General features: G+C 36.2%; 2 protein-coding genes across 3 annotated transcripts; both read left to right on the forward strand.

Moving 5' to 3' along the window:
* The first annotated feature begins 1,278 nt into the window (after nucleotides 1-1,278).
* Nucleotides 1,279-5,413, forward strand: LOC103700987 (pentatricopeptide repeat-containing protein At4g01990, mitochondrial). 2 transcript variants are annotated; one of them, XM_039124533.1, is made up of 3 exons: nucleotides 1,279-1,677; nucleotides 1,796-1,867; nucleotides 3,447-5,413. In XM_039124533.1, exons 1-3 carry the CDS (start codon nucleotides 1,387-1,389, stop codon nucleotides 4,608-4,610), a joined length of 1,527 nt encoding a protein of 508 aa, XP_038980461.1. In that variant the 5' UTR covers nucleotides 1,279-1,386; the 3' UTR covers nucleotides 4,611-5,413. The 2 variants fall into 2 exon arrangements, with proteins under 2 accessions (XP_038980461.1, XP_008781129.2); XM_008782907.4 differs by lacking the exon at nucleotides 1,796-1,867.
* A 1,654-nt stretch (nucleotides 5,414-7,067) lies between these two features.
* Nucleotides 7,068-9,428, forward strand: LOC103700988. The gene is made up of 3 exons (XM_008782908.4): nucleotides 7,068-7,212; nucleotides 8,712-8,896; nucleotides 9,044-9,428. Exons 2-3 carry the CDS (start codon nucleotides 8,726-8,728, stop codon nucleotides 9,116-9,118), a joined length of 246 nt encoding a protein of 81 aa, XP_008781130.1. The 5' UTR covers nucleotides 7,068-7,212; nucleotides 8,712-8,725; the 3' UTR covers nucleotides 9,119-9,428.
* The last annotated feature ends 1,064 nt before the right edge of the window (nucleotides 9,429-10,492 follow it).

A 10,492-nucleotide genomic window follows, 5' to 3' on the forward strand; every position in this document is an offset into this window, starting at 1 on the left:
CTGTAGCTTCCTCGGGATGTTCATCCAAAAAACTCCTGCTTCTCTGGTACAATATAGGGGCGCTTAGAGTTGTATAAATAGAGTCGCATACAACTCAAGTTGCAGGTGTAGCTAGATTACTTGTTTGGATATCTGTAACTCAAATTCAACGATAAGTTGGGTTATTTTGTTAAGTTACAACATAGAATTGTTTTGTGATAAGTTAACTTGCCGTTAGAAATAGATACAAACATGAAATTCTCCGCTAGCCTCCACAATAACATTAACTCCTCACCAAAAAATAGATTCGACATGAGTCCACTAACACATTGCGTGGAAGTGAAATTATGGTTATCAAATTTTAAATAATAAATAAAATTTTTGATTATATGCCGATCACGGTTATCTATGTTTTCTCCTATATGTGATACATGACAAGGAATATTTACCTATAATAGAACCCAGCACATGTGCTTTATGTAGAGAGTTATAAGGTGAAAAGAAAGATAAAGTGCAATTTTTCAAATCTTATAGTCAGTTCACTGGATTAGATCGATGATAACTGAATGAGGTGCAAGCAACAACTCTAAATATATAATAACTAAAAAGTCAAAGGTGCAAAAATTGGTAATTCAAATTTTAGTTCAATAACAAAATAAATAAATAAGAGAATTTATAAATTGAGGAAGTGTTTGGTTTGCAACCAGAATCAAAATTGAAATCGGAATGAATTGAAATGAAAATCAGAATGATCATATCCTTCGATGTGTCTGATTCATTAATGAAATTGAAGTCAAAATCGGAATGAAATTTGAATATTTGGAGAAAATAGAAATTAGATTTTAGAGGATTGGAACATTTTCATTCTCTCTAAAATCGAAATAAAAATAAACTCCTTCGAACCAAACAGATAGAATGAGAGTTACTCATTTCTATTCGTATGCTAGAATCAAATTCCCTCCACACACACACACACACACACACATATATATATATATATATATATATATTGAAATACAAAGTATGTAGATCACAAAGTATGTAGATCATATCACATTTATTTGAAACTACGGTTAACATTAATTCATTAAGTTTCTTTTAATGCACAAAAAAAAAAGAATCAAAAATAAAAAGATAGATTAACTCAGGAGTATTGCCGCTTGCTCTTAGATTTGATATGGGCTGAGCCTGACCAACCCGTCTCTCAGCCCCCAGATTCCTTCGGGATCGAGTCAGGCCTTACTCAAAGTTATAAATTAATCAACGGTCCTGATTGATAAGAGTACCCGTCCACGATAGCTAAAACCAAGCGAGGAGCTATCCCGGATGAGAACGGAAAACCCCGCTCCACCATTTTACGGGTTTTCATAACCCTCTCTAAACCCTAGAACTAGAGATTGATCGATCATGGCGAAGCAATCGATCCGGGTGCTATCGTGGGGTATAGTGGTGGCGAGAAGGCTATGCACGGCCCCGGCGCCGGCTAAGGCGGCGGCGACGACCGGGACGGAGGCGGGAGGGTCGCCGATGTGGAGGCCGTTGTATCGGCGGCTGTCGGCGCTGGGCGGAGCTCAGGGAGGCAGCGTGACGGAGACGATGAACGGATGGCTGAAGGAGGGAAGGGTGGTGACGGAAGTGGAGATCAAGAGATTCGTCAAGGAGCTCCGCAAGTACAACCGCCACAGGCACGCCCTCGAGGTGAGCTCCACCCACCGTATCATCGTCTCCAGACCAAAAGTTCCTTCTTTTCTTATTCGATAATCGTAAATGGTCTCGCCAAAATCTTCGTCTCATATCATAATTGTGGATGATATAGGAACAAAATTTCCAGACAAATCCGAGTCCAAACAAGCCAAAACTTGTCCTTGCTGCATGGAACCACTCGCATGTATGATGCTTGTTAATTAACACCGAGTAATCAAATTGCCATGGGTAAACCTTGACTTATTTTGGCCATGTTGGTAATTCCAACGGCGAATATCCATTATTTTGTTTAATAGAGAAGTATTCCAATATACATACTCTGGGTTGGTGTCTCTTAACATCCTCCAGCAAATGTCCATTAGCATTGTTTCCTTGTGCTTTTCTTTAAATTGACTAATCTTGAAACTTTTTTTTAGCGAGCGCTTCTTCCTGGAATCCTTCTATATGTGTCTATCCTTCATATCAAACAGCGGCATATCATTTGTAAATAACACGCGCCAATAGTCATCCTTGTAAAAATCCAGAGTTTGCATATCGAAAATTATCACCTGGCACAAGCCTCTTGCATTTGGAAACTCCTCTTACTGTCTGCTGGTAGATTGCTCAAAATGCCATTGGTTCTGCGTACAGTTCCTATACCATATCGTATATGTTCATACCTGTCTTTCTCATATGCATATATAGTCTTTCTTGATTTCATTTGAAAGCTATTCCAAAATTAATCATCTATTTTTTTCGTGACAGGCTTCCTTTTATATGAAAATAGGACAGGTCGGCCGATCAACCTAGCATATAGTCCAGTGGGTTAAACTGAAATCCTTCATACTTTTCTTAATCTTGTTTAGACATTTTCTCCTGTAGCTCCAGGATGACTCATGACTTTGATTTCATCTTAATTGTTCCAATTTTTTGTGTAACTTTTGCTTATACAGATTTCATTGTCGTGGTATTCTTCAATTAACATTTTTTCAATATTCGCAATCTTGCTAAAGCGGTAAAATTAGTATCTCATATTGATACCTTAAAATTTGTTTTTTAAACTGACAAATGTGTCCCGCGATTTTATACCATATAAATTTGATATTTGATGGCAAAATTAACATTTTTCTTTGTTCATATTCTTTAGTTTAAAAGTGTTGTCCTTAACATTATGACTTCAAAAATTTGAACAACTCATCTATATTTGTGGATTTCAATAGCATTTTCTAGTCTGTACGCATGCATAGTTTGAGTTAAAAAATTAAAACTGTTTATATAGTTAGCCAAAGGCTTAGATTTTTCCTCTAATGATCTATATCAACATATATTGGTGACTGTTCAATTTTTGTGCTATATGCTGATGTTAGACTTCTATAGCTTGGATTATACGAATTTATGGATTGTTGGTGTTGGGTTAAGAGCTTGTTGTAAAACATGTTGAGCCTTTAGAGGAGTATATTATGCTCCTTTAACCCAAGCCATATAAATAGGCTTGTCTTTCTTAATGCATGCCAATAGTTGATTCAACCGGTGCTCACTTTACATGACTTAATTTGATAATCAGTGTTCTTCAAATAAAATGGTCCTATCAATTCATGTTTTTATTTCCTCCATTCTGGCATTCAAATTCAAATAACAATATTTTATTTAAAGACAAAAGTAAAATGGACAAAAATCATATGGAAGGTTATAATGTATCATTTCCTCTTGCTTCGTGATTATAATTCAGCAAAGTTCATCTGCTTGGACAACCATTCCTATCACTAAATTTCTTATATTCACAGCTGATGGATTGGATGGAAAGTAGAGGAATGATGTTTTCTTTTGGAGACCATGCAGTACGCCTGAATCTTATATCAAAAGTAAAGGGGATAGATATGGCAGAGGAGTATTTTTCCAGTCTTCCAGACTTGGCCAAGAACCAGCAGACCTATGGAGCTCTGCTAAACAGCTATATCCAGGAAAAAATAGCAGATAAGGCTATTGCTCTCTATGAGAAGATGAAAGAACTGAACTTGGTTTCCACCACTCTGGTCCAAAACAATCTAATGACCCTGCACATAAAGTTAGGCCAGCCCAAGAAGGTTATAGAGCTATTCCAAGAAATGAAGGCAAATGATATATCTCCAGATAATTTTACATACTGTATGTTGATGAGCAGCTATGCTGCAATGAATGATATTAACTCAGTCGAGAGAGTCATAGAAGAGATGAAAGAGGGAGGAATCACCTTAGATTGGACAATATATAGTAATCTGGCTGCCCATTATAATTCAGCAGGCCTATTTCAGAAAGCCGAATCTGCTCTGAAGAAGCTTGAGGAGGTTATTGACAGGCGGGACCGTACAGCTTTCCATTGTCTTATAAGCTTGTATGCAGGTGCGGGTAATTTAGCAGAGGTCAGTAGGGTGTGGAAATCTCTAAAGGCAGCCTTCGCAAGGACCACCAATATGAGCTATCTCGTCATGCTTCAGGCTCTAAATAAACTAGATAATATTGATGAACTGAAGCAATGCTTTGAAGAGTGGGAATCTGCTTGTGTGACTTATGACTTGAGGTTGGTGAATGTCTTGATAGGGGCTTACCTAAGGAAGGATATGGTCAAAGAAGCTTTGACTCTTTGGGAAAAGGCTATGCAGAAGAATGCTCAATCTGACTTCCGGACTTCTGAGTTGTTTATTAGTTACTACTTGAAGAGCCAAGAAATGGATTTGGCTTTAAAGTGTTTGGAGGCTGCCACAAATTTGGCAAAAAAAAATGGGTGGAAACCAAAGAAAAAACTGGTGAATGAATTTCTGAAGTATTTTGAGGAAGTAAAAGATGTGGATGGAATGGAGTCATTTTGTAAGATCTTAAAGCAGCTTGCCTATCCAGATGCAGAAGCTTATGAATCTTTGCTCAGGACATCCTTGGCTTCCAGTAAAACAGAGCCTTCTCTTCATCAGTAGATCAAGGATAATGGGATTGAAGTGAGATCTGGAACCGAAAAGTTACCTTGAAGGGTCACTGTGACTGATTAGTGAGCTTTCTACCTAGCAGCCGTATGAAAAGACAAAGGAGTTGAACTCTATCTCATTTTCAGTTTTTTGTTTTCCTCTCACCTATTGAATAGCAAGAAAATACAGATCCTTCTTGTTGGTCTTACTAAAACAAAAGCGATATGCTATTGTATTCACCATTAGAATTACTCTGTTGTTGATGGCAGTGTGACTAGTGACTGGTAGCCGAAGGTCATACATTTAAGATGATAGCTCATTTTCTTTACCCCAATCAGAATACCAGTGCTTGAGATCTAGGAATTGAAGCTACTGGACGCATCCTCTTTAGTGGATGACTTAGACCCTGTTTCTGTTGATGGTAAGTCCAGAAGTAAAGTGTTTCCACGCAAGGTTGCAGATTGACTCTGAAAGGATGAAGTAACCCTGGGAAGCCAGCTTGCATTTTGAAGGTTTCTACTGTTTCACCCTTCGATGCCATGATCATTAAGGTCTAGTTGTTGTTGTTGTTGTTTATTTTTATTTTTACTTTTATTTTTTTTAAGTGGAGAAAGGGAAATGGAGGAGATCTGTTGGTTCTTTAATTACCCTGTACCAAATGCTTGGGATACGATATCTAAGATTTGTACCCCGAACCTCTACTTGCAGAGCATAGGGGTATGATTATTGGGACAAGCCTCAATCGTTAATTTGGTTTGTTTTATGACTTTCTTTGTCTGAAAAGAAACTTACTGGAATAGTCTGTACATTTTGAATTTCTCTTCAGCTTTTCTTAAAATTCTAAAGTAGTACAGGAAATATAGGAAGCCTGGAGGCTTACCGTTTGGTTTCCTCGAGCAAATATGCATAAAAAGAATTGGTGCAACATCTATCCTTCAATATAATTTCTGGATTAGCAATTACTAAGAGTTATACTTAATTCTGCAGTCTATTTTTGATTAACCAACAGCATAGCCTCTACTTTTACATCTATCAGTTTTGCATTTCTCCTCTAGTCAGCATTACTAAGCAATTCAAGATCAAGCCACCTACTAAGTATATCATCTGTCGGTACATGATGTTCTGCTGAGGAAATTGAAGTCATGGGGATTGCTGTGAATATCATATAGCTTCCATTAGCAGATCTTATACATGGCAAATTAATAACATAATTACTGTTGATTGGAGCTGACTCAAAATACACAAATTCACCAAGTAAAGAGGGCTGTCCAACATTCTTCTAGATCCAACCCAACCAAATGTGATGCATAGCCACTATCTTAAAATTTTAATTAATCTTTTTTGGTGGGTGGTTGAACAGCAACTAAACATATATGTAAATCTTTTAAAATTTTAATTAATCTTTTTGGTGGGTGGTTGAACAAAACTAAATCTTTTAAAAATGATTTGATTCTAACACCAAAGCTCTTGTTCCTGTGCTAAAATAAAAGGTGAAAGCTCTTTTTTGGGTCGCCTCCTTTGTTGCACAGTATTATGGCAAGATTCTTTGGACAAAAGAGGGGGTTTCCTCTTTTTTATTTTGTCATTTATTATTTTTTGATTTTGTTGGCTGTACTCAAACTAGAGTAGTGTAAGCAGCCGTTATAACAAAAAAAGAAAAAAAAAGAGAAAGAGAATTTGGTCTTCTTGTGAATATTGGCATAGAAGCTTCCATGGGGGTTTCCTGAACTCTGGCATAGAAGCTCCTATAGTGGTTTGCAGATGGTGTGTTATTTCACAAAGCTTATACAGATCTTAGAAAGATTCAGATAGAAATCAACCAAGTTTAGCAAGTAAGGATCTAAGCTTACACAGATCTTCTATTAATTGATATAGAAACTAATACGTGAGTCTCTTTTTTTCCTAAATAGCTCTTGTATTATGTAGTAGCCAGAGTTTCTATTTTCCATTAAAAAGATTAATTTTTTTAACATGAACTCACCAACTAAGGAACACATATGTATAGAGCAAATTGATCAGGCCAAGCAAAGCCATGACCAGATCATGCTGGATTACTCACAAACTAGAGAAGAACAACACTGGAATCAAGACCAAGATTTTCAATAACGCCATTATTCTTTTAAATATATAAAGATTGAAATTTTTCATTTTAAAATAATAATCATTTAAATAGCTTGTTACTATTATTGCACAAAAAATAATGTAGTACTAAAAAAATATCGTCATTTGCCTAAATCATTATTAATCACATAAATTATTTTTCATTGTTGACCAAATAAAATATTATTATATACTTGCAATAAAATTGTAAGTAGGAAAATATATTTGATTGAGTCAACAATCGAATATTGCAATAAGAAAGAAAGAAAAAGAAAAAAAGCTGTTATCTTGATTCCGTTATCATTATAATGCAATATTAATTATTAAAGACCGTTAGTAACGGCCGTTATTTAGTACCGTGATCGAACACCCTAGTCCCTTCTTCTCTCGTGGCGGTCGCTCCAACCCATTCTCTCGTGCCGCTGCCGCGAGGAGCCCCTTTCTCCATCGAGATCCCGACGGCGCGTTCAACCCGCGGTCTCCGCCTCCGATCTCCTTTCCTCTCGGCAATCGAGTATGATCATCTTACCTTTCCTCCAGGCAGAAACCCTAGCCCTCATTTATCTCCTTCCCCAACCAAAATCTTAACCCTCCCTTCCTTCTGTCTCCCTCACTGGAAATGGCTTATGATGGCTTTATGAATCATTTGGTATTCATAAAGGAACTATTGATTTTATATTTTAGCGGAGTAATAACTCGTTCATGTTTCTTATTGATATCGTTTAGTCCATGGTCAAAGTATCACCGGTGATTCTCTTAGTTTTTATAGTGTTCGTATTTTAATATATATTTGCTATGGAGATCTTTCTCGGTTTCCCTCTCTCTATGGATAATGGCTGGCAATCGAAGCTTATATAGTGTTTGGAGTTTGGGTATTTTAGTATTTTGCTGGTCAGATTTATGAGTTGATCATAGTAAACATGGTCTCCGAAAATGAAATAAGAGAATTGAATAGGTAATGCCCTAGTCCTTTGTCTAGTGCGCCCTTGATGAATGAATCATAGCAAACGACCGGCAAAAAATAAAAAAAGAAAAGGTGAGATGAAGAATTGTAATTATGAAAAAGGGCCCAAAGAAAAGTTAAGGGAATCAAAAAATAAACTTTAAGAGGGGATTTTTTATGTATGGTTCATATTTGTTAGATGCTTTGATAGCTAGTAAATATGTAACTAGAAAAGACGGAAAAAAGTCTATGGCAATAAATAGAACAAGGAAAAGGGAAAATGAATAAAAAACCAAGCATTGCAGGCTTGATCTTTTTCTTTTCGTAGGAACAGGTTAAATTACATTTGTTTATCCGTTAGTCTGACCAGCCTAAATTGACTAATTTCAAATTATGATAGGGTTTAGGGTTTAGGGTTTAGAGTTTAGAGTTTAAGGTTTAGGGTTTAAGGTTTAGGATCTAGGGTTTAGGCTTTAGGGTTTAGGGTTTAGGGTGATCCTGGTCCTTAGTTTCTTCTGTACTTAAAATGCCTGATTGATATGCAAAATGGTTTGACTAGAATGGATCTTTGCCATTGAAGTTTATTATCTCTGCGATGCTTTGCACATTGGGCTGCAAGTTCTTGAAAGTTGAATAGATGAGAAAAATATATATTACTCATTTACTCTTTTTGCATATAGGTGGGATTTTTGAGTTTATGTTGTCTCGTTTCTGTTCAAACTTTTAGTAACTTGTGTTTTGAGTGTAGTATCAAACAAGACTATTGTGGGTTTTTATTGTTTGTTTTAAGTGTTATGAGAAGAATCAGAGTAGGAAATTTTGTAATATATGTCTACAAGTCAATGGATTATTCTACATAGACTGAGCTAAGTTTCTGATGAGACTTCTGAATTATTTGACTGGATGGATGCTCTTTGAATGTGCTTCTTCTCAATGCATTTGTTTGGAATTGTTCATAATCCTTTGAAAACAAGAAATTCATGCAGCATTTGAGAAGCTACTCGAAATGTTTGCTGGTTTCTTCTGAATTAATTAAATGTGCTAAGGCTTTCTTGTTCTCTATTGAGTAGGTTAAACCAGCAGCATGGGCCGGAAGGCTGATCGTTTGTACATAAACACCAAAAAGTTTGGAGGTGTTGGGAAGCCTTGCATGAAGGAGATGCTGTCATTCCTTGGTTGCTTATCTCTGAACAAGAACAATGATGATAAATGTGTCCGGCAGAAAGATCTCTTGCTTGCTTGTGCCGAAGCTCAGGTTTATCTTTCTTTTTTTTGCCAGCAATTATTGTGGCTAGCTTTACTATTGCGTCACTTTTATTTTGCATTTTTTCCCATCAAAATGCAATTTTATTTTAACAAGCATACTTCTCTGCCTTTCATAATTCTTTGATCCTTATTGCAGAAAGGAAAGCCGAAAAATCCAGCAAGGACCATCAATTACCATTTGCAGCGTCTTGGCAGAGACAAGTTCTTATAGTTGATTTAAAGTGTGTTACATTCTTAACATAAGCGAGCATTTGCAGGCGCCAGTTTCAGATGTGGATGTCTTAATTGTTTGATTGTGTACTTATTTAATTCTGATCAGTTGAGAGAAAGCAAATACTTGAAGTAGATCTGGTTCTCTAAGTCAGTGCTTTTGGTTATCGGTGAAAGTATTATCCCAATAAAATTATAAACTTGATTTTCTAGCTAATGCAATCATCTGATCAGGAGACGAGCTGGTTCCTATCAAGGTATCCACTGTCCAGTATACATTCCACAATGAGACATTATCATTGTGTTTGTGAGATGGTTTGTTGCTTCATTGGTATTTATGCTGGATTAATGTTTCTCTTTGGATACAGACTATAATATGCATGTGGCCTTCTGGAGGTAAACAGGAGTTAAAAGGACTCCATGACGTTCAAGTGTAACTACACATGTTCAATGACATGCAACTGAGGTTTTTAAATTTGAGACATCAATATCTTTAGTAGGTTTCTGATACCATGTTCGAAGACTAAAGTTCTAAAATCACCAGAGTATTTGATGCTTGACCATTTGACAACAAAGATATCATTTCTACTAGCCAATGTAATAGAAAAATATTGTTCGAGACACTGATTTTATTGTTTGATAGATGGATGGATGCATGTTACATGAACATGTGTGCATGCATATACACATGTATGATGCACAGATAGAGGAGGAAAGAGAGGTTTTCTGAAATACCGCTGATTGCAGCATAAGATGAATTGCTAATCCCATCCAACTTCCTACTACTTTTAGAACATGAACATGTTATAAGAACATCATTTATTTTCGGAGGCAAGGCAAAAGAAAAAAAGCCGCATGACCTCAATTTACCAGCAAGAGTATGCAATGGCATAACAAAAAAAAAAAAAAGAACATCGCAGAGAACAAGGAAAGAACCCAGGGAAATAGAAGTTAGAAAACAAGAAATAGTGGCTGCTGTTATATATCATATAGCAACTCATTTTAACACCATTTTGCAATATCTAGAACAGTTGAAGAAAATTTTATAGACCTAGCTCAAAATCAAACTGAAAAAATGCCATCGCAAGTAAAACAAGGGGACAAAAACAAGTAAATATGCTTTTTGTGATACTCCCTTGGTTACGTTATGTTCAATAAATAATGATGTTGACTAAAGTTTCTGCTAGCGTCCCTTTCTGATGAAAAGCATCTTTAACAATCCCTATTGCCATAGAACTGGTTTAGAGCTTTACGACGCCCTTTCATTCTTCTCAAATGTTATATCTTTTCAATAAATTAAGCTCAACAATGCCCCCTAGGAGATCAATTTCAAATATTTGATTTTAAAAAAAATCTAAGAAATTTAAAGTGGCGT

The sequence above is a fragment of the Phoenix dactylifera genome, chromosome 3 (genome assembly GCF_009389715.1).
Source record: "Phoenix dactylifera cultivar Barhee BC4 chromosome 3, palm_55x_up_171113_PBpolish2nd_filt_p, whole genome shotgun sequence".
In the NCBI taxonomy this organism is placed as follows: Eukaryota; Viridiplantae; Streptophyta; class Magnoliopsida; order Arecales; family Arecaceae; genus Phoenix; species Phoenix dactylifera.